This window comes from Meles meles, chromosome 18, assembly GCF_922984935.1.
Source record: "Meles meles chromosome 18, mMelMel3.1 paternal haplotype, whole genome shotgun sequence".
NCBI lineage: Eukaryota > Metazoa > Chordata > Mammalia > Carnivora > Mustelidae > Meles > Meles meles.
In genome coordinates this window covers 23176833-23201224 of record NC_060083.1, presented here as the reverse complement: position 1 = coordinate 23201224, position 24392 = coordinate 23176833, and the positions used below count along the sequence as shown (strand labels likewise).

Sequence of the window (24392 nt, the reverse complement as noted above, 5' to 3'; positions counted from 1 at the left end):
CAACCATTCAGCTTAATAAGTCAAATGCACTTATAAGAACCTCTGTCTGGTTAACTCACCTCACTCTGACTTTAAAGGGATGAGTCCTTAAGACCAAGCACATCTTAAGTTGACCAAAAGGAGAACCTAGATTGAAATCATGGTCCAGCTGGTGTATACATTGTTAGTCATTGGATGAGTGGTGGTTAGGATGTGCCTGAGATGGGAGGGGAAGCTTGAGGTAAGGTAGCCAGTGATGAGTGCTGCTGTTGGCATCCCAGCTGTTTGTGACGAATAAGCACATGTCCCTGACAGCTAAGCCAGGTTTCTAATGTATAACTTCTTTGGGTCCATTTTGCAATTAAGAAGCATTTTATACCACAGAAGGCTATTCTGTGAAAGATTTATATACTAGCTAAAGGCTCTGTTCAGGTTTGAAAGCACTGAAAATGGTCTTTAAACAACACACGATGTTTTCTCAGTATTTTCTGTGGATGTGGCGTCCCTGGTTCAACCACAGAATAAGCCTTGACTTGTCTGCCCTCTAGTGGAGATCTGTGGTTATACTAAGCAATGTCTTCTGGCTTTAGGAAAAGCCGTACCTCAATTTCTCTTGATTGGCTTTCCAAATTTTGACCTCTGCTTCCTTAAAGAATTTTTATTACCACCAAAGCAACATATTTATAATTTTGTTCCATTTTCTAAGACGCTGATAAATACCTTCCCTAGCGTCCCCATGGGATCAGGCCTAGATCACTGCCTTTTGCAACTCACATCAAGGCAAGCCCTGGGTTTCAACTCAGCTGGTCCACTCACCACCACCCCCAACAGTGCTAATTGTAGTTCTGTTTTCCTTCCTTTTGCTCATGTCTCAAATGCCCTGTCCCTCTCTGTGCCTCTTCAGATCTTATGCTTCTGTCAAGATTGGACTCATAGCTCAGTTCCTGTGAACACTGTACCCACCATGAGATCTCTCTTCTGAACTCCATGAAATAGACTTACTGTGCCATGCATTTACATTGTACTTGTTGTGTATACTTATCAAATATAATAGCCAGATTAACTCCTTGACTGTGGTACTGTCTCACCTTTCTTTTTGTCCCCTGTGGACTCTAGCAGCTTTTAGTGAATATGTTGATTATTTATTTGCCAAAGATATCCTATATCCTGACTCTGTCTTTTCCCCCAGTTAATGACTGAATAGCTAATTGTCTAGACTTAAATATGAGTACAAACAAAATGGCAGTGCATTTCCCACTAACCAAACTAGTCTTAGCAGTACATCTGTGTCTTATTCTAATTTCTTTTTGATCAGAGTTCTGACTGTATCGGGACTTGGTTTATCAACTCCTTGGTTTGAAAATGACTTGGGAAAACTTGAAAAAATTATGCTGTTAGCTCAGTAATATTTGGTAGGTAATCAGTGTTCATTACCCTCTGCATGTGTTCTTTGGCTGGCTGGCTCGCTTGCTTGCTTTTTGAAGTATAGTTGACATATTATATTGCTTTCGGGTTATAACTAATGATTCTCCAGTTATATACATTATGAAATGCTCACCAGATAACTGTAATTACCATCTGTCATCGTACAAAGTTATAACAATGTTATTTGTACTTTTCTTTCCCACTACTTATTTATTTTATAACTACAAGTTTGTATTTCTTAATCCCCTTCACCTATCACCCCACCCCCTTCCCTCTGGCAACTTCTAGTTTTTTCTCTTTATTTGTAAGTGTGTTTCTCTTTGTTGTTGTTTCTCATTTGTCTGTTTTGTTATCTTATTTGTCTGTTTTGTTATCTCTATCTGACTTTTTTTATTCAGCAAAATACCCTCTAGGTCCATCCATGTTGTTGCAAATGGCAAGATCTCCTTTTTTTTTTTTTAAACAGTTCAGTAGTATTCCATTTTACATCTGTATCACATTTTCTTTATCTGTTTGTCGACTGATAGACACTTAGGTTGCTTACATATCTTGCCCATTATAAATAACACTGCAATAAACATAAGTCTGTATTTATCTTTTCAAATTACCACTTTCATTTTCTTTGGAAAAATGCCCAGAAGTGGGGTTACTGGATCATATAGGACTTCTATTTATAGTTTTTTGAGGAACCTCAATACTGTTTTTTCAGATTGGTTGCATTACTTGACATTCCTACCAACAGTGCACAAGGAGGATTCCCTTTTCTACACATCCTTGCTAACATTTATTTCTTAACTTTTTGATACTAGCCATTCTGACTGGTATGAGGTTATGATCTCATTGTGGCTTTGATTTGCATTTCCCTGATGATCAGTGATGTTGAGCAAGTTTTCATGTATCTGTCTGTAAATCTTTTTTGGAAAAATGTCTATTTAGGTCCTCTGCCCAGTTTTTAATTGTATTATTTTGGGGTGTTGAGTTCTGTGAGTTCTTTATATATCTTGGATATTAACTCCTTATTGGTTATGTCATTTGCAAATATCTTCTTCCATTCAATAGGTTGCCTTTTCCTTTTGTTGATGATTTCCTTTGCTCTGCAAAAGCTTTTTGTTTTATGTAGTCCCAATTGTGTATTTTTGTTTGTTTCCCTGGCCTTGGGTGACATATCCAGAAAAATATTGCTAAGGTTGATGTCCAAAAGATTACTATTCTCTGTTTTGAGAGTTTTATGGTTTCAGGTCTTACATTTAGGTCTTCAGTCCATCTTGAATTTTTTTTTCTGTATAGTGCAAGACAAGTCTAGTTTCAATTTTTTGCATGTAGTTGTTCAGTTTTCCCAACAACATTTATTGAAGAAACTTCAATATTGTATTTTATATTGTTGCCTCCTTTGTTGTAGGAGCACATTGACATTTTAAGAGTAGGTTTATTTCTGGGCTCTCTGTTCTATTCCAGTGATTTATGTCTCTGTTTTTAATGCCACTGCCTTACTGCTTTGGTTACTATAGATTTGTAGTATAGTTTGAACTCCGGGATTGTGATACCTCCAGCTTTGTTCTTCTTTCTCAAGATTTCTTTGGCTTTTCAGTCTTTTGTGGTCTTATTTCTGAATAGTGTTTCAGGTTGTAACTTTGGTTAATTGTATTCTAATTCTTTATATCCATAAACCAAATGTTTAATATTAAAAGAAACTTTAATAATCAGATTTTACTTAGCGTCCCCCAGATGTTATCGGTGCCTTTTCTATTTTTAAATTCCTTGGGAAGGCATGGTAATCATATGTCACAGAAGACTGAAACTAAAACCAGAAGGCAGTCTAAGCAATTAGAGTGTGGCTAGCAGGATGTGAGCGCGCTTACGGACGCGCGCGCGCACACACACACACACACACACACATGCGCGCATGAGATGATATAGGTGAAAGGGGCATGCAGGCATTATTTCCAGTGTGAATCTAAGACAGAGCTAGGAGTTTTAAATCAAAGTTTGGAGCACAGAAAAGATTTGCTGTAGGTGAGATGATATTCAAAATATTTAGCAACTAGTATGGTACGTTTATAAACCAATCAGAATAGGCAGGAGGAAGACCCCGAAATCCTCTGCTGTGCCAGCTATCATCGTATTTGTTATTGGATCTTGAAACATTCTGAGAGGTGGTAGAAAGCTACTATTTATCATCTGGTATAGAAGTATTTCAACATTTAAACAATTAATACAGTTGTACCACTAACTATATCCTGGCTGAACGTAAGACCATGTGTCCATGTGGAGGGCTCAGGCTACAAAGAAGGAAATGGACCAGTGGTGGTGAGTGAGATGTGGATTTTCATTTGAGTAGGAGGGAACAGGATATGGACAGGAAGAGAACTTAAAGACAAGGTCTTAAGATCAGGCCCCTATCAGTGTGCCCAGAGTATTTTTTGATACAAGAGAAGCAGCTTGTTCTAGCAGAAGATACATTTGACCTTATCGGACAGAATCTTGACTCTGCTGCTTACTCTTAGGTTACTTTGAACAAATTATCACACTTTCATGAGGTAGTTTCTTCAGCTGAAAATTCTCTAATCATACCTGGATAGCATTTACCCCAGGGCGGCTCAAATGAATAATAGTCATGAAAAAAACATTAAATTATGGAGACCCAAAAGATGGCACAGAGGCATAGTCTTATTATCTTATGGTGGATGCTGCTCCCTCTCCACCCCATTTTAAGAAATTATCTTGGACTGACAGACCAAGGGGATACGGCCAATAATTTAATGGAGATGAGGCATATATTGAAATTAGCCTAAGGTTTATTCCTAATTCTGCCACTTACTAGGTTGTGATACCTAGTTGTGATACCAAGGTTATGATACCTTTGACAATATTTATTAATGCATCTAGTATCTCCTGAGCTTGACTGTCACTATGGAAACATAGTGCTCCTCTTATAGGCTTTACAGTTTAGGAAGAGGGACAATAGATGCTTTTGGAGAGCTGAGTTCCCATCATCATTGATCTCCCTGGTACCTAGCACTGTTACATTGAGGGAGTCATAGCTATGTGTACCACAGGCATTTTAATGTTTTTCCCAACATTTAAGATAAAGGTTAAAAAAAAAAAGATAAAGGTTTTCAATCTTTAACTGCTTGTTAGTTATCTATGAAGCTTTTTAAATGTACACATTCTTGAGCTACATACCTCATGGTGTACTGGTAAATGTTTAAAGACCTGTTCTCTGGGTGGGGGCTGTTTGTAGTATTTTCTGGTTTTCCTGCTAAATATTCCCACCATAGCCAATTTCAAGCTACCAATGTGTGAATGTTACAAGATTCCACAACAGTTGGCTCTCATGAGCCTACTAACCAGCCCCAGCACACCACTGGCCCCACTTCAAAGCTAAGGAATAAAAATTGCTAAGCTTGAAATCTGGAGATTATTGTTATTAAAAAAATTGTAAAGGGAGCCAGAGTTAAGAACCCTATAAAATTTTCATATTGTGTGCTTGTCATATATAACAGCTTCAGAACACAGGAAGACTTGTTGCTTTTTAAAACCAAGTAGCCTCAAGTGTATGGGTAATATATTTTGGGAGTCTGTATTTAAAAGCGTAACTATACTACCAAAGTAATACATACTTCATTTTACTGGTTATGTAAATACTTTTTTATTGTTAAGCAATTTTTTTTCCCTTTCTGGTTAATACATCTTGGAGATCTTCCTCAACACATTGAGTTCTTCAGTCTTTTGAACTGCTGCATATATCGCATCCATAGATGAATGTTGTGTAATTTATTTAGCCAGGTCCGTGTGTATAGATGTTAGTTGACTTCAGAAATATTTCCTCTTCCGTTGCTTATTATTGACCACGTTGTAGGGAATTCTTTATATGCATATTGTGCCCATAGTTGAATATTTCCTAGAGGTGATACATGTAAGTGTGATTTTGATATGAAAGAATAGGTATATATTTAATATTAATATTTCCACATCTCCCACCAAAGTACCTCTACCAATTTATACTTTCAGTAGCTGTGTACGAGATGACTATTTTCCTGCAAATTTCCAAACAATTAATCTTTAAAAATGTGACTTGCTAATTAAATGTATGAGATATATATAAAAAAAATAAAACCAAATAGCCTCAAAGAGTTGAATCTCTGATGATAGAAAAGACAGTGTAGCAATTCTGAAATTTTCACAAGTGGGTGAGTTATTAAATAAATTTTGGGGATGCCTGAGTGACTCAGTTGGTTAAATGTCTGCTTTTGTTTTAGGTCATCATCCCAGGGTCCTGGGATTGAGTCCCACATCAGGCTCACTCCCCCGCCTGTGCTCTCCCTCTCTGTCCCTCTCTCTCTCTGACAAAATCTTTAAAAAAAAAATTTTTTTTTAAAGGATTGTAGATGGACAAAAGATACCCAGCAACAGCTCCCGATGGTAACCCAAAAACAGAACTGGGTAGTACCACAAGAAAGATGCACAGTGGCCACCTGGGTGGCTCAGTGGGTTGGGCCACTGCCTTCAACTCTAGGTCCCGATCTCAGGGTCCTGGAATCGAGGCCCGCGTTGGGCTCTCTGCTTGGCGGGGAGCTTGCTTCCCCCTCTCTCTGTCTGCCTCTCTGCCTACTTGTGATCTCTCTGTCAAATAAATAAATAAATCTTAAAAAAAAAGAAAGAAAGGAAAAAAGATGCACTGTAACTGTCAAGTTTGGAGGGAGACAGACAGCCCATCAGGTGATTTTAAAAAATGTCATGAACTTCAGGCATTTGAAACCATCTTTCAAAGCTGGGGAGGGATGTGGGAGGGGAAAGGGGCCTTCCACATTCATGAAACCATGTGGACAAAGGAAGTTAATAGGTACCTTTGAAGTATAATGAATGAGTCCACTTGGATTGGAGAATATGGAAAGTGTAAAAGCATCTTAAGCGATAAGGTTTGGGAAGGTACTTAACACCTATCTAGTGCAGTGTTTTTCAAATCTAGCAGTACTTACCTCTCGCCAACCTACTCATCAGCGAATATCACTTGGGTGCTTACATTTTTCCAAACATCTTTTACTTAGCAACCTACTTTTATGCTCAGGTAGTAGATTCATAAGAATGCATTAATCTTTCAGTTCATACTTAATGGTTCCTGAATACCTAAGATTGAATGCACATTTAGAATCTCATACCATATTGCTTATAAGTTGAATTTTTCTTAAGAGCATCAAGTACTGGGTGCCTGGGTGGCTCAGTGGGTTAAGCCTCTGCCTTCGGCTCAGGTTGTGATCTCAGGGTCCCGGGATTGAGCCCTACATTGGGCTCTCTGCTTGGCAGGGAGCCTTTCCCCTCCCCACCCCCCGCCTGCCTCTCTGCCTACTTGTGATCTCTGTCAAATAAATAAATAAAATCTTTTTTTTTTTTAAAGAGCATCAAGAACTAATTATTTAACAATAGGACTGTACAATATAAAAAGAGCAACAAACATGTATTTAGTCTTTTAATTAATTAGATCTCTTCCTTACACATTAGAAATGATTCCATTTACTAAGAAGAAACTAAGAGCTATCTCTATACTTTTCTCCTGGTTTTTCTAATGTTCTGAGCAGGTTGACTATTTGGCTTTTTAAATTCTTTTTCTTGACAGTTTGTGAAGTTATTTGACAGGTAGTTTATAATATCTGTCATATGAACTTGTTAGAATAGAATAGTAAGCATTCTACCTTTAGCTACCATTTAAATGCCACTATTCAAGATAACTGCATGGCGTATTGAATAAGCAGTGTTTTATTTTTGCTTTTGTGGCAATGAATTCTACTGAAAGAAACATAATTGAGCATTTTCTTCATTCCTTTTAAATCCATTTTACTCTAAGGCCTAAAATACCTTGATATATACTAAGTTGGTTTTTTTTCTTTTTCCAAGTAGTAGCAGTGAAAAACAAATCATTCATTGCCCTTACTATTGTAATATTAATCTAAGAAAAAAAGACAAAGTTGAGGATTTTGTATTAGAAACACTACTCTGACTTGCTTTTTTTGTGAGTGCCAAAGGAATTTTCCATTCCTTTGGCATTATTTTAAAGTGTAGAATTCATAGAAGAAAGATGACAAAGGGTATTATTTTGTTTTATAAGCCATGAAAAAAAGAAATGCTTTCTTTTCAGGCTACCTCCCTACCTGCTATCTTTGGATATAGGTATCTTAGTTTAGAGGAAGCTAGTTATATAACAGAAAGAAAGACCTGAATTCAAATCCTAACCATACCACTTACTGGCATTGTGTCCTTGAACAAGTATAATTAAGGTGCCTATGCCTCTGTAGATATAACTGATTGGCTGTCTGTGCCCACTAAGGAAGCATCAAGGGTGTTTTTGCTTTTTACTTCTCCATATACTCTCATTATAATTCTCAAAGGTATAAAAATCCATGGCACCTTGATGTCTCAGTTGGTTAAGCATCAAACTCTTGATTTTGGCTCAGATGATGATCTCAGGGTCGTGGGATTGTGCTCATGTCAGGCTCTGTGCTCACCAGGGAGTCTGCTTTGGATTCTCTCTGTCCCTCTTCCTTTGCCACCCCCCCCCCCACATTTTCTTTCTCTTTCTCACTAAAATAAATAATTAAATAATTGAAAAGAAAAATCCACCAAAGAGCTAAAAATAATTTGAATTATCCCCCTTTTGGTCTCTTCCTTTTAGATATAAGGGGAAGGGCATGAAGTTAGTAATAGGCCATAAACATAAAAGGTTGCTCAACCTTATTAGTAATCAAGGCGAAGCAAATTGAGACCATTGCTAAAAAATAAAAATATGATGATTCCAAATGTTGGGTAGGATTTAGATCAACTGAAAGAAACACTTTTTCCTGGTGGGCGTATAAATCAGCACAGCCTCCTTGGAAAATAATTTGGCACTATCTCGTAACTATTAAACTTTATTTGTGACCCTGCAGTTCCACTGCTTGGTATATATCCTGTGTTGACACTCTTATACGTGTAGACCAAAAGGCACGTACAAGAATGTTTATAGTGGTATGGTTGATGTCACCAAAAATCAGGAATAATCTATGTAAGTAGAATGAATAAACTTTCTTTAAAAAAAGATTTTATTTGTTTATTTGACTGACAGAGATCACAAGTAGGGAGGAGACAGGCAGAGAGGAGGAAGCAGGCTCCCCGCTGAGCAGAGAGCCCGATGCAGGGCTTAATCCCAGGACCCTGAGATCATGACCTGAGCTGAAGGCAGAGGCTTTAACGCACTGAGCCACCCAGGCATCCCAATAAACTTTGATATATTCATATAATGTAGTCTTTTACCTCATTAAATGGATGTAATAAGTGGATGAATCTTGTTTGCATAATATTTACTATTTAAAAAGCATATTGTGGGGCACCTGGGTGGCTCAGTGGGTTAAAGCCTCTGCCTTCAGCTCAGGTCATGATCTCAGGGTCCTGGGATCGAGCCCCACATCGGGCTCTCTGCTCAGCAGGGAGCCTGCTTCCCCCCACTTCTCTCTGCCTGCCTCTCTGCCTACTTGTGATCTCTGTCAAATAAATAAATAAAATCTTTAAAAAAAAAGCATATTGGGAAGAATACATGTATATGGTACAATTTTTAAAGTTCTTAAACAGTCAAAACTAAATGATATATTGCTTAAGAATATAGATGTAATTAAAAAGACAATGGAGGGGCACCTGGGTGGCTCAGTGGGTTAAGCCTCTGCCTTCGGCTAAGGTCATGATCTCAGGGTCCTGGGATCGAGCCCCGCATTGGGCTCTCTGCTCAGTGGGGAGCCTGCTTCCCCCTCTCTCTCACCTGCCTCTCTGCCTGCTTGTGATTTCTGTCAAATAAATAAATAAAATCTTTAAAAAAAAAAAAAAGACAATGGAATTTAAAAATAATGAAAAGCAGTAGAACCAGTAAATAAAAATGAAATTCTAAAAAATATTCAAATAATACAGAAGAATACAGAAAAGGAGGAATAGGGGAGTTAAAAATAGAGGTGACAAACAAAATAAATAGTGGCATTATAGATCCAAATCTAACTGTTTCAAATTACATTAAATGTTTATGAACTAAACACTACAATTAAAAGACAACAATTGTCACAATAGATAAAGCAAGATGCAACTTTATTTTTTTAAAGATATATTTATTTATTTCAGAGAGAGCGAGAGAGAGTAGAAGGGTGGAGAGGCGCAGAGGGAGAGAGAATCTCAAGGAGTCTCCGCACTGAGTACAGAACCCAATGTAGGGCTGGATCCCACAATCCCGAGACCATGACCTGAGCTGAAACCGAGTCAGACACTCAACCAACTGTGCCACCCAGGCTCCCCAAGATGCATCTATATTTTGTTTATAGGAAATAGTCTTTAAAATATAAAGAGATTGAAAAATATGTCTTGCAAGCAGCATAAGTAAGTCTGTAGTAGCTATATTAATATCAGATAAAGTAGGTTTAAAGACAAAAAGTCTTACTAGAAGATAAAGCAATCTTGAAAAAGAAGAATCAAGTTAGAGGATTTAAAGTTCCTTCAAAACTTACTATAAAGATAGTAAGATAGTGTAGTCTGGGCATAAAGACTGACAAATAGATCAATGGAACAGAATAAAGAACCCAGAAGTAGACCTCACCTGTACAATCATTTGATTTTTTACAAAGGAGCCAAGTAACCCAATGAGGAAAAGAAAGTCTTCAACAAATGGTTCTTGAAAATAGATATCCATGTGGAAAAAAAGAACCTCCTACTCACACCATACACAAATATTTTTAAAGGATGTTTCATAGAACTTATATATAAAACCATAAAGCTTTTATTAAAAAATATGGTAGAGTAGGGGTGCCTGGGTGGCTCAGTCAGTTGAGCGCCTGACTCTTGGTTTCAGCTCAGGTCATGATCTCAGGGTCTTGGGATTGAGCCCCGATTCTGGCTTGGTGCTCTCTAGGGAGTATGCTTCTTTTCCTCTCTCTCTGCTCCTGCCCCCATTCATGCACACGCTCTCACTCTCTTTCTCTATCTCAGATAAATAAAATCTTTAAAAGAAGAAGAAAACACCTTGTACAACATTTAAAAAATACAGTATTTTTGTGACTAAAGAGTAAGCAAAAGTTTCTGAGGACATGGAAAACAATAACCATTGGAGAAGAACATTGCTAATTAAACTGTTGATAAGTGTAAAGTGTTACAAGCGCTTTGGAAAAAGGCCTGGCAATTTCCTATAAAACTTTTCATGCATCTATCCCATTACCCCAAGAGAAACAAAAACATTTCCACCAAAAAAACACAAAAGAGGGCTCCTTGGTGGCTCAGTCAGTTAAGCCTCCAGCTTTTGGTTTTGGCTCAGGTCATCATGTCAGGTCCTGGTATCAAGCCCTGCATCAGGCTCTGCTCTCAGCAGGGGGGTCTGCTTGAGATTCTCTCCCTCTTCCTCTGCCCTTCCCCCCTGCTCATGTGCACTCTCTCCCTTTAAAATAAATAAATCTTTTTTTTTTTTTAATCAAGGATTGCCCATATAACAGCTTTACTCATAATAGACAAAAATTCAAACACCCCAAGCCTGTTTATCAGTAGGAGATGAATAAACAAACTGTGGTGTATTCATACAATGGAATCCTCAGGAATAAAAAGGAATGAGCTCCTGTTAAATGCAGCAACATGAATGAATCTCAAAACATAATGTTGAGTAAGAGAAGCCTTGCACAAGAGTACATACTATATGATTCCATTTGTATGAACAGTGGAATCATATGCTATGTGCTAACTTGGGGGAAAAAGTTGTGGTAGAAACATCAGAACAATGGTTGCCTCTAGGGAGTGGGTGGTGCCAGGTATTGACTGAGAAGAGGTACAAGAAAAATTTCTCAAGTGATAGAAATGTTTTGCTTCTTGATAGAAGTTTTAGTTACACAGATATATACATTTTCAAAACTCACTGAATGGTGCACTTAAGATTTGTGCGTTTCATCGTATATAAATTTTACTATAAGAGGGAAAAACTGTAATACTGAATTCTAATTAATTATACACACTTAATGGCAAGTGCACTGATGTCTGTAACCAAGTTGAAAATGCATTAAAAATATGATGGATTGATGGAAAGGCAAACAGATAAATTAGTATGCGATACAGTAAGAATATAAATATTAATGGTAGAATACATATGGTGAATATACAGATTCACTATATGGTTTTTCAACCTTTTTATGTTTGAATTTTTTTTATAGTAGAGAGAACAAGAAAATTATAAACTTAAAATTCAAAATAGTAGAGTCACATCTTGGGAGAAGGATAAGAATGGGAGATAGGTAATAAGCACACAGGTGCAAAGGTTTCAATACTTGTCTGGCTCTTTTTATTTTAAGAGTTTTTTTTAAAGATTTTATTTCTTTATTTTAGAGCAAGAATGCGATCAGGTTGAGGCGCAGAGGGGGAAGGAGTATGAGGGGGAAAGAATCTCGAGCAGACTCCACACTGAGCAGAGCCCAACACGGGGCTTGATCTCACAACCCTGAGGTCATGACTGAGCCAAAGCCAAGAGTCAGATGCTTAACCAGCTGAGCTACCCAGGTGCCCCAGTACTAGTCTAGCTTTTCAGTACTAGTCTATCTGTTCAGTGTTCACAGATACTGTATTATTGTATTATTGTGCCTCTTAACTTAAATTTATCTTAAATATACCCTTAATATAGTTTGTCATACAATTAAAAAATACTAGAATACATCAGAAGTTGAGTTCAATTAACCAGTGATAACAATAATGAAGCACTATTTGTTAAATGACATTCCAAGAAATCATTTCTCTATATTATAGTTCCCCGGGGCCTCAAAATCTAACATTCACATTTGCTTATCTGAATCTGTTCATTTTCTTTCTTTCTTGCAAACTTTCCAGGTTCTGACTCTAGAGACAATCAGTTCTTTTCCTTTTAACACCTTTCTTTTCAATCTCTAAAGGGGGTACTTCTGAACCTGAAATCTCCCCTACAGGCAAATAGCTTAGCGCACTATGACATTCAACCTGTCTTCTCTCTGTGGGTAGAATCTTTGCTGCGTTCTTCCCTTTATGGAAAATAATAGGCATGCCTGAAATCAATAACAAAAATAAAAGGAGAATAAAAGTTGTAGAGTTTAAAGTAATAGTAGCTGACCAGGAATGGAGACAGAATGATAAGAGGTGAATGGTTTTGGTTCGATAAACTCAAAAATGTAGGTAGCTCAGTGGCAGATAGTACACATACTGTTTGAAATTATTTTTGCCCTTCAGTTTTTATGTTCGCCCAATAGAGCGAAGTGACCAAAAGCAAATATAAAATATCAGGGAACAAACTTAAGGAAAAACTTAGCACCTTAGTATTATTAATTCTTACACCTTTTCTCACTTTTCCTTTATGTCAGTATTTTTGTGTACATGAAAATCTGTGTAATAACTTACAAGACCTAACCTGGACAAGAAGGAGTAAATGATAGACTTCTTCCATGTGCTGGGAGGCAGTATTTTATCAGTTTTAATTCTAGCTTCACCATGAGTTTCCTTGGGAAACTCACTTAGATCCTCTGTGAATTTCATCTGTAAAATCTATATTTCATTGAATCTAAATTGCCATGTTATAACACCCTCAATTATCTTATTGCCACTAAGAAAAAAGAGATATAGCAATTAAACTATGATTCAGTGCTTTTTTATTGATTGAAAATATTTATGCTTAGTTCTGTGTATGTGTGTATGAGAGAGAATCAGTGAGAAATATAGTACTATCAGCCTTCTGAATTATTTCTTGAAATTTTATTTATTTATTTATTTATCTGTTTATTTTAGAGGCACACAAGCATGGGCAGAGGGAGGGAGAGAGAATCCCAAGCAGACTGTGCGCTAAGCTTGCAGCCCATTGCTGGGCTCAATCTCACGACCCCAAAATCATCATCCGAGCGGAAACCAAGAGTCAGATGCGTAACCAGCTCAGCCACCCAGGCATCCCTCAACCTTCTGAACTTATAAGTAATAAGTAGAACAATGTACTTGAAGTGTTGAGCAAGGAGCCTGGCACATTATAAACACTCAATAACTAGTAGCCTTTGTGTTGAGGGCGATATTATTTGTGATTTGATCATGAGTGCTTTGTGAAGTGGTTCATTGTTTAGGTTGTTCTTTGGGGACCAGATTATTAATACAACATCTTGGTGAGATTTGTTGGTGGCAATCAGAATGCCCACTCATTTTGAATCTGAAGTAGCATAACAGTGGCATAACATCTTTAGTTGGTTTTCAGACATAATTCTTTTAACTATTACTAGTTGGTTATCAATGAAATTTGTTGAAGTTTCCTCCAGAAATAAATTCTACTGATATATATCAACCTTCCCTATTGGTTGAAGTTGCTATTTATGGAGAGAATTTGTTCAAGTGCACAAGATGAGGGGCGCCTGTGTGTCTCAGTCAGTTAAGCATCTGCCTTCGGCTCAGATCAGGATCCCAGTGTCCTGGGATGGAGCCCTTCATCAGGCTCCCTGCTCAGCAGGGAGTCTGCTTTTCCCTCTCCATTCCCCATGTCTGTGCTCCCTCTTGCTGTGTCTCTCTCTGTCAAATAAATAAAATCTTTTAAAAAGCTTAGTAAAATTGCTTTGTTGATACTATAGAGACCTCAGGTTTTAAATTATTTTTTTATCATTTTCCTTTCTATGCAGGAGGCAGACAGTGGGGAGGAGGAATGCCGATCACAGCCCCGGAGGTATGTTTGTTCATTGTATTATATAGCATTTCTGTAGTTAATGTTTTTTCTCTAATTCTTAATCTTGTCAGATTAGCCTACCTTGGTTTTCTAGGAAGATTAATTGGTTTCTCAAAAAGGGATTGTTTTAAGAATCCAGTTACTGACTCAGATTTAAAATGGTTAATTGCATCATGTTGTACACATGACACTAAGATAATGTTGTATGTCAATTATACGTCCGTACATACATACAAATAATGGTAGATTGCTTTAAGAAAGTGCAGGTATGCCAGTACTGGCCCAATTTTTACCCAAATCTGGAGAACTATCTTGAGTAATAAAAAAGTTAATTTTCATTACCTTTTAGGAAAATATCAACTGAACATTTCAGCCTTCAGTTTTGTACTTAGATTTGTCTTTCATTTTGATAGATATTTAAATTCTTCTAAATTGGTCAATATTTCACTTCCTAAATACAAAAGATATAGTGAGTGACTTACCCAATCCATTATACAATGACTACTCACAGAGTGGTGGGCATATTGTTAAAAGGGTACCAATACTTGCTTCCATTAAAAGAGAAAGATTGTGAGAGATATTTAAGAAGTATTTAAATATTTTTGTTATCTCATTTAAATGGCTTTATAAATCAACTTTTTCCCCAAAGAAACAGTTCTGGTAAGTTCAGGATGGTCATTTAAATGCTACCAAACTTGTGTCCTCCAAACTCAATCACATGAGCCATTCTGTATGATACAGAGGAAGTATACAGTAAGCATGTTCAAAGTGGAGAACCTGGCTAGAAGGAATGTTCCTTAATGATAAATTATTGAGTGTTTGTTGCTGTATACCACTCTTATAAAAATCATTCCTTTTCATCATAACTGAGGCTTATTGACAGTATTTTTTCCTGTCTTCGTTGGCATGAAAATTTGTTTTGAAACTTTATTTCTCACTATCTATTGGGGAAGATCTGAGAGTGAAGTGTCATTCTTTTGCATAGGGCTTAGGGGAAGAAACCCAGAAAAAATTTTAGCCGAATGATTACCAGAGGCATCATAACTTTATTCCCATTAGAATGAAAAGAGGATTCCAAAGGATTCTGAATTTTTTACTAGGCCAAATGTAAAGATCATTGGGTTAATTTCAAGCTTTACATATTGACTTGGCATCTACTGGGATAATTGTTGTTCCAAATATTACATAATGAGGCAATGTTAACGTTAATGTTAATGTTAACTCTCATTAACAGTCCTGAATTGTCAAGCCTTTAAGAACCATTAAGACCACTGTTTTTAAAATTGTTGATAATAAATTATTAATATGACTAGCAGAGGGTTTTTGTAGGCTTCTTCTGTTTACAAGAAAAAGATCATTTATACAAAGAAGGAATAAAAAAAAATCTGTTAGTACCCTTTTTAAAAAATCAAACTTTACTTGCCTGTTGTAATTTCTTACATTCGATATGTTTCCCAGGCTATTTCTAAATCTAATTGCTTTAGTCTGACAAAGCAAAGAAACTTCTTTTAAGTGTCAGTTGAATACCCCTTGTTGCTAGATGGTATGTAAGAGGTTGATTTTTTTGTGTGCTTGACTACTACAGATTATTCTGGCATTCCCTATCACTTACCACAGAATAAACCAGCACTGAGTTTAGCATCATTTCACTAAGCATGCCTGAACTCATCTTTTCAGTTTGAGGGTTCAATTGTGGTTTGTAGTAGAGAATTGAGTAGAATAGAGTAAACAGCATATTATTAAAACTAATACCAATTCCACATAATAAAAAAGATGTTTTATTAATTATCTCTTATTTTAACCAAATGCCATTTATTGGGAAAGTCTTAAAAATAATCATTTAAAAAAAAATTTAAAAAAATAATCATTTAATATAATTAGCCCAAACTATGAAGTCTTTAAAAACCAATGTTCACAGGCAACAACAAAAATAGATAAATTAGTCCACATCAAAATTTTTGTAAATCATATAGCTGATTAGAGGTCAATGTCCAGAATATATAAAGAACTCTTACAACTCAAGTACAATAGAAAAAGAACAGCCTGTCTTATTCAGCTCAGACTTCTATAAAAAATACCCATAGACCGATTAGCTTAAACAACAGGTGTTTATTTCTTACAATTCTGGAGAGAGGGAAATCCAAGATCAATGTGCTGGCAGATTTGGTTCCTGGTGAGAGCTTTCTTCCTGGCTTTCAGACAGCTGTGTTCTTTCTCTGGCCTCATATGGCTGTGTGAGAGGGGATGCTCTGGTTTCTTCCTCATACGTAGACATGAATCCTGTCATGGGAGACCTGTAACATCATCATGACATCATCTAACCCTTATTTCCTCCCAAAGGCTCCCAGCTCTAAATACCATCACATCAGGGCTTAGGGCTTCAAGATATGGATTGGCGAGGTACACAAATATTCAGTTCATAACATTCCACCCTGTGCCTGCAACTCATATCCTTCTCACATAAAAGATATATTCATTCCATCCCAGTAGCCCCAAAAGTCTTAACTCATTTGAGCATGAAGTCCAAAGTCTCATCTAAATGTCTCATCGAAATCATGGGGCACCTGGGTGGCTCAGTCAGTTAAGCGTCTGCCTTCAGCTCAGATCACGATCCCAGGGTCCTAGGATCAAGCCCCATATCAAGCTTCCTGCTCAGTGGGGAATCTGTTTCTCCCTCTCCCACTTCCCCTCCCCCTGCTTGTGCTCTCCCACCTCTCTCTCAAATAAATAAAATCTCATCTAAATCAGATACAGGTGAGATTACAGACAGAATTTCTCTCCAGCTATGAACCTCTGAAACCAGGTAAGTTATGCACTTCAGGACACAGTGGTAAGATAAGCTTAGGAAAACAATCCCATTCCAAAAGGGAAATAAGAAAGAAAGAAGAGGTGACAGTTAATCCAAAACTTAGCAAGGCAAATTCCGTTAGATCTTAAGGCTCAATAATAATGCTCTTTGGTTTGATACTCTGCACTGGGGACCCACTGGGATGGTTGTCCTGCCACCACCGGAGTGGTAGTTTCATCTCCGCAGCTCAGCAAGGCAGCCCTGCACCTTTGGCTCCCTTGAAGTGCCACCCATCTGGCATTCTGCAAAGGCCAATCTACCTGACATTCTGCTGGGCAGCAGAACCAATGTAAAGGCAGACTTGCACTCAGCCCTTGCACTCTGGGTCTATAGTTGGAGTAGCAGTCTTAATGATCTCTGAATCTCCTTTGGGGCCTTCTTTCCTTCTCTTGAATGATAATGTATGTTCACAGCCTTCCTTCATTCTGTCTTATTTTCTTTGGTTTTCCAATTCCAGCTGGCAGTGTTTCTGCTAGTATAAATCCCATCTCTATTCCTAGCTTCAGTGGAGATGGCTGTAGAGAGGTCCATGGTTCACACCCACTTTAATCACCACACCCTTGGTTGTTTTCTTCTGAACATTCTTTCTTATTTTTTACAATATAGACCTGAGAATTTTCCACATCTCTAAGTTCTGTTTCATTTTGCTTAACAACTACTTCTTTAATTCATTTCTCTCTTCTCATGTTTTACTATTTACAGTTGGAAGGAAGTAAGCTGTTCCTTCGATGGTTTGCTTAAAAATCTAAGTTATATATCTAATTTCCTCACTCACAATTTATGCTTTTCACAAGACACTAGAACATGAACCTAATTTAGCTAAGTTCTTTCCTACTTTATAACAAGTATTGCCTTTTCTCCATTATCCAATAACATGTTTCTTATTTCTGAGACCTCACTGGAATGGATTTTACTGCCCATATTTCTGTCAACATTCTGTTCATGATTATGATGTATTCTTTAAGAAGATGGAGGGCTTTTTCTCCAGCCCTCCTCTTTTCTTTCTGAGCTCTCACCAGAATTGCCAATTAACACTCCCTTCATGACAGTCTTACCTTTTACAAGCATGTACCTCAGAATTCTTCCAGCTTCTAGTCATTACCCAATTCCAAAGCCACTGCCACATTTTTAGGTATTCAATGTAGCAACACCCCACTTCTCAGTACCAAAATCTACAGTTGAGTTTTTTAGAGAAAATAGGAAATATATAAATAGATTTAGTATAAGGAGTTGGTTCACCCAATTATGGAAGCTGGGAAGTCCCCAAGATCTGCAAGTTGGAGACCCTGGTCTGCAGAGCTGATGGTCTAACTTCCAGTCTGAGCCTGAGTCTGATCAGGAAAAGACTGATGTCATAGCTCAAAGACAGGCAGAACGAGCAAATTCTTCCTTGTTCAGCCTTTTGTTTTATTCAGGCCTTCACTGGAATGGTGAAGCCTACCCACATTGGGAAGCGCCATCCGTTTTACTCAGTCTACTGATTCAAATGTTAATCTCATCCAGAAACACCCTCAGAGACACCCCCAGAATAATGTTTAACCAAATTTCTGGGCCCAGAAATCTGTGGCCCCATCAAGTTGACACATAAAATTAACCTTTGAACAACTCAATTTTAAAAAATGAGTAAAGAACATTTCTCCAAAGAAGGTATACAAATGACCAATAAGTGTATGAAAAGACGTTCAATATCAGAAATGCAAATCAAAACTACAATGAGATATATCACCACACTTATCAGGTTGGCCACTGTCCAGAAAACAGAAAATAAATATTGGTGAGGATGTGGAGAAAGTGAAACCCTTGTGCATTGTTGGTGAGAATGTAAAATGGTACAGTATAGCAGGTCCTTAAAAAACTAAAAATCTAATTACTATATGCTCCAGCAATTCCACTTCTGGCTATATACCCAAAAGAATCAAAAGCAGGGTCTTGAGAAATTTGCACATGCATTTTAATGGCAACATTATTAACAATAACCAAAAGATGGAAGCAACCCAAGTGTCCACTGGCAAATAAATGGATGAATAAATATATAGCCATATAATGGAATATTACTAAGCCTTAAAAAAGGAAGGAAATTATGACAAATGTTGCATGGATAAACCTTGAGGACAATATGCTAAGTGAAATAAGCCAATCACCGAATAATACATATTATATATTTCCACTTACATGAGATACCTACTATAGTCAGAGTCTCAGAGACAGAAAATAGAATGTTGATTGCCAGGGCTGGGGGAAGAAGAGAGTGGAGTTATTGTTTAATGGATACAGAGTTAAAGTTTTGGAAGAGAAAAAAGTTCTAGAGATGGATGGTGGTGATAGTTGCTCAACAGTGGGAATGTACTTAATGTACACTTACAAAGAGTTAAATGGCAAAATTTATTTTATGTACATGTTACTATAGTTAAAAAACAATGTAGGGGCTCCTGGGTGGCTCAGTCGTTAGGCATCTGCCTTTGCCTCAGGTCATGATCCCAGGGTCCTGGGATTGAGCCCTGCATCGGGCTCCCTGGTCAGCAGGGAGTCTGCTTCTCCCTCTCCCACTCCCCCTGCTTACATTCCCCGTCTCACTGTCTCTCTCTCTCTCTCTGTCAAATAAATAACAAAATCTTAAAAAAAATACAATGTATTCATGCTACACTGGCCCGTTTTTGTGACAATTCTGCAATACTTTGTCTTTCTCAAAAGATAAGCATGAAAAGATAACATGATCACAGAGCTAAAAACCAGGTTGTATATTATTTTTGGTAAAAAAGATAAACAGAGGGCACTCAATGCCAGTCTTCCTTGTGCATGTTTATGAAGGCATTGCTTTGCTGGTTGTGTGATGACCCACTTCGCTTAATTGGGAACAACCAGGAAGGTGAATATAAAACTAAACCATACAGCATCCAATAATCAACAATTTGACCTATAAATGGCCCTTTCATATGAGTTAACTAATAAAATTATAAGACCATAAATAAAAATGAACAAAAGTAATATCTTTGAAATCCCAAAATATCTTTTCTAAGGTGAGTAGTTGTGGACTTTAGATCTAAATTTAGAAAATAAGTATTTTAATTATAGTAGAGCTCTTCCATTCCTGTGTGTACCAACTTAAGCTAAAAATTGTATAGAGTAAAGAAATGACCTTTAGGAAATTATTTGTAAGATCAGAAATTTACAGTATTGTACAATAATATAGCTTCAGAGATCCAGAAATTGTGCTATTTTTTAAAAAGACAAATGAATATTTAAGCCATTCAGGATAGTTTTTATATTTTCCCCAGCCAATTCAAGGAATACATATAATATTTGTTACCAATTTTTGTTTATTTGTTTCAGAAATTTTTGTCTTTTTCTCCCCAAGAATTCTGTTTTATTGACTTTAGAAGTGTCAACACCATGAGTGAATTCTACAGGTTGATGGAATAGAATGGTGGTCTGTAAAGAAGGTGACTTTTAAAATTTTATTGTAGTTGACATACAATATTATATTACTTTCAGCTGTACAACATAGTGATTCAACATTTATATATATTACAAAGTAATGACCATGATAATTCTATGTACTGTCTGTCACCATACAAGTTGTTGCAGTATTATTCTCTCTTTTCCCTGTACTGTCTATACATTTCATCCTGTGACTTACTTATTTTATAACTGGAAGTCTGTTTCCCTTATTTCACCCATCCCCGCAGTCCCTCCCTTTTGTTCCCTGTATCTATGAGTCTGTTTCCCTTTTGTTGTTTGGTCATTTTGTTTTTTAGATTCCACGTATAAGTGAAATCATACAGTATTTATCTTGCTCCAGCTTATGTCACTCAGCGTAATACTCCCTGGGTTCATCCATGACATGAAAAGCAAGATTTCATTCTTCTTTATGGCTGAGTAATAGTTTACATATTCCACTGTGTGTATGTGTGTGTGTATATACATATATCCGTGCATACTTATATGTAGACTTACATATTCTTTACCCAGTCATCTGTTGTTGGACATCTAGTTTCCTTCCATATCTTGGCTATTTTAAATAATGCTACAGTAAACATAGGGATGTATGTATCTTTTTGAATTCATGTTTTTGTATTTTTTCAGATAAATACCCAGAAGTGGAATTACTGGATCATATGGTAGTTCTATTTTCAATTTTTTGAGGAACCTCTGTACTATTTTCCATAGTGGCTACACTGCTTTGCATTCCCACCAACACTGCACAAGTCCCTTTTCTGCACATCTTTACTAATACCTGTTATTCCTTGTCTTTGGATACTAGCCATTCTGACAGGTGTGAGGTGATATCTCATTGTGATTTTGATTTGCATTTCCCTGATGATGAGTGATGTTGAGTATCTTTTCATATGTTTGTTGTTTGTTAGCCATCTATGTGTCTTCTTTGGAAAAATGTCTATTCAGGTCCTTTGCCCATTTTTAAATTGAATTGTTTATTTTTTTATGTATATTGGATATTAACCCCTTATTGGTTATGTCATTTGCAAATATCTTCTCCCATTCAGTAAGTTGCCTTTCATTTTGTTAATGTTTTCCTTCCCTGTGCAAAAACTTTTTGATTTGATACAGTCTCGTTTGTTTAATTTTGCTTTTGTTGCCCCATCTAAGGAGACAGATCTGAAAAAATGATGCTGATACCAGTGTTCAAGAGCTTACTGCCTATGTTTTCTTCCAGGAGTTTTTAAGTTTTCAGGTCTCACATTTAGGTGTTCAATCCATTTTGAGTGTATTTTTGTATATGGTGTAAAAATTGGTCCAGTTTCATTCTTTCATCCAGTTTCCCCAATACTATTTATTAAAGAGACTGCCCTTTTTTCAATTGCATATTAATGCTTCCTTTGTCAAAATTAATTGTATAATTGTGGGTTTATTTCTGGGCTCTATACTGTTCCATTGAACTGTGTCTGTTTTTATGTCAGTATCATTACTGTTTTGGTTACTATACCTTTGTAGTATAGTTTGAAATTAGGGAGTGTTATACCTCAGCTTTGTTCTTTCTCAAGATTGCTTTGGCTATTCAGAGCCTTTTGTGGTTCCATACAAATTTTAGGATTACTTGTTCTAGTTCTGTGAAAATTTCCTATTAGTATTTTGATAGAGATTGTGTTGAATCTGTAGATTGCTTTGAGTGGTATGGACATTTTAACAATCTTAATTCTTCCAGTCCATGAGCATAGTTTATTTTTCCACTTATTTGTGTCAACTTTAATTTCTTTCATCAATGTTTTTGAGAGTATAGGTCTTTTACCTCCTTGGTTAAATTTATCCATAGGTATCTTATTCTTATTAATACAGTTGTAAATGGGATTGTTTTCTTAATTTCACTCTCTGATAGTTCATTATTAGTGTATAGAAATGGAACAGACTTATGTATACCAAATTCACATCTGGCAATTTATTGAATTAATTTGTTCTAATAAATTTTTGGTGGAATCTTTAGGGTTTTCTATATATAGTACCATTTAAATTGCAAATAGTGACAGTTTTACCTCTTCCTTTCCAATTTGGATGTCTTTTGTTTCTTTTTCTTGTCTGATCACTGTGTCTAATACTGTGTTGAATAATAGTGGCAAGAGGGGCATTCTTGTCTTATTCCTGATCTTGGAGGAAAAGCTTTCCACTTTTCACCATTGGATATGATGGTAGCTGTGGGTTTGTCATATGTGGCCTTTATTGTGTTGGAGTATGTTTCCTCTATACCCACTTTGTTAAGAGTTTTTATCATAAATGGATATTGAAATTTATCAAATGCATTTTTGGCATTTATTGACATGATTATCTGATTTATATCCTTCTTTTTGTTAATGTGGTATATCATATTGATTGATTTGTGAATTTTTTTAAAAGATTTTATTTATTCATCTGACAGACAGAGATCACAAGTAGGCAGAGAGGCAGGCGGTGAGAGACGAAGGGAACCAGGCTCCCTGCTGAGCAGAGAGCCAGATGTGGGACTCCATCCCAGCACCCTGGGATCATGCCCTGAGCTGAAGGCAGAGATTTTAACCCACTGAGCCACCAAAGCGTCCCTGATTTGTGGATATTGTGCCTTCCTTGCATCCTCAGAATAAATCCCACTTGGTTATGGCATATGATTTTTTTAATGTATTGTTGAATTCAATTTGCTAATATTTTGTTGGAGATTTTTGCATCTATATTCATCAGGGTTATTGGCTTGTAATTTTCTTTTTTTGTGTAGTGTCTTTGGATTTTGGTATTAGGGTAATGCTGGTCTTATAGAATGATTTTGGAAGCATTCCTTCCTCTTTAGTTTTTGAACTAGTTTGAAAAGGATAGGTGTTAACTCTTCCATAAATGTTTGATAGAATTCACCTGTAAACTTGTCTGGTGCTGGACTTTTGTTTATTGGGAATTTTTTAATTACAGGCTCAATTTCATTGCTAGTAATTAGTCTATCAGATTTTCTATTTCTTCTTGATTCAGTCTTGAAAGATTATTTCTAGGAATTTATCTATTTTTCTAGGTGTCCCATTTGTTGTCATATAATTATTTGTACTAGTCTCTTATGATTCTTTGTATTTCTGTGGTATCAGTTGTAACTTCTCTTTCATTTCTGATTTTATTTAGTTGGGTCCTCTCTTTTTTCTTGATGAATCTGACTTAAAGTTCTTCAATTTTGTTTCTTTTTTCAAAGAACTACCTCCTAGTTATATTGATGTTTTATATTTTTTACTTTAGTCTCTATGTCATTTATTTTCATTCTGATCTTTATTATTTCCTTCCTTAAACTAACTTTGGGCTTTGGTCTTTCTCTAGTCCTTTAAGTGCGATGTTAGTTACATTGCTGTCTTGAGATTTTTTTTGTTTCTTGAGGTGAACCTATATCACTCTCAACCTCCTTTTGAGAACTACCTTTGCTTTGTTCCATAGATTTTTGGACTGTTGTGGTTTTTTTTAAGATTTTATTTTATTTATTTGACAGAGAGAGACATAGTGAGAGAGGGAACACAATCAGGGGGAGTGGGAGAAGGAGAAGCAGGCTTCCTGCTGAGCAGGGACCCTGGGACCATGACCTGAGCTGAAGACGGCTGAGCCACCCAGGTGCCCCTGGACTGTTGTGATTTTATTTTCATTTGTCTCTAAGTATTTTTTTAATTTCCTCTTGATTTCTTCATTGACCCATTGGTGTTTAATAGAATGTTGTTGAGCCTCTACGTGTTTTATGTTTTTCCCAGTTTTCTTCTTGCAGTTGATTTCTAGTTTCACAGTGCTGTGGTTGGAAAAAATGTGTGATATGATTTCAGTCTTCTTGGATTCACACTTGTTTTGTGACCTAAGGTGATTTATTCTGGAGCATATTCCATGAAAACTTGAAAAAAAAATCTATTCTGTTTTAGATGGAATATTCTGCAGATATTTATGAAGTTATCTGGTCTAATGTGTGATTTAAGGCCAATGTTCTTGTTGATTTTCTGCCTGGGTGATCTA

The 24392-nt window shown here is 36.6% G+C and overlaps 1 protein-coding gene across 2 annotated transcripts in view; it reads left to right on the top strand.

Annotated features, from left to right (window-relative positions):
• SSH2 (slingshot protein phosphatase 2) overlaps positions 1-24392 on the top strand; it is a 248776-nt gene that overhangs the window by 85395 nt on the left and 138989 nt on the right. For both annotated transcript variants that reach the window (XM_045984075.1, XM_045984077.1), the window contains one exon: positions 14055-14098. In XM_045984075.1, the coding sequence (XP_045840031.1) occupies positions 14055-14098 (44 nt within the window). The remainder of the gene's footprint in view (positions 1-14054; positions 14099-24392) is intronic.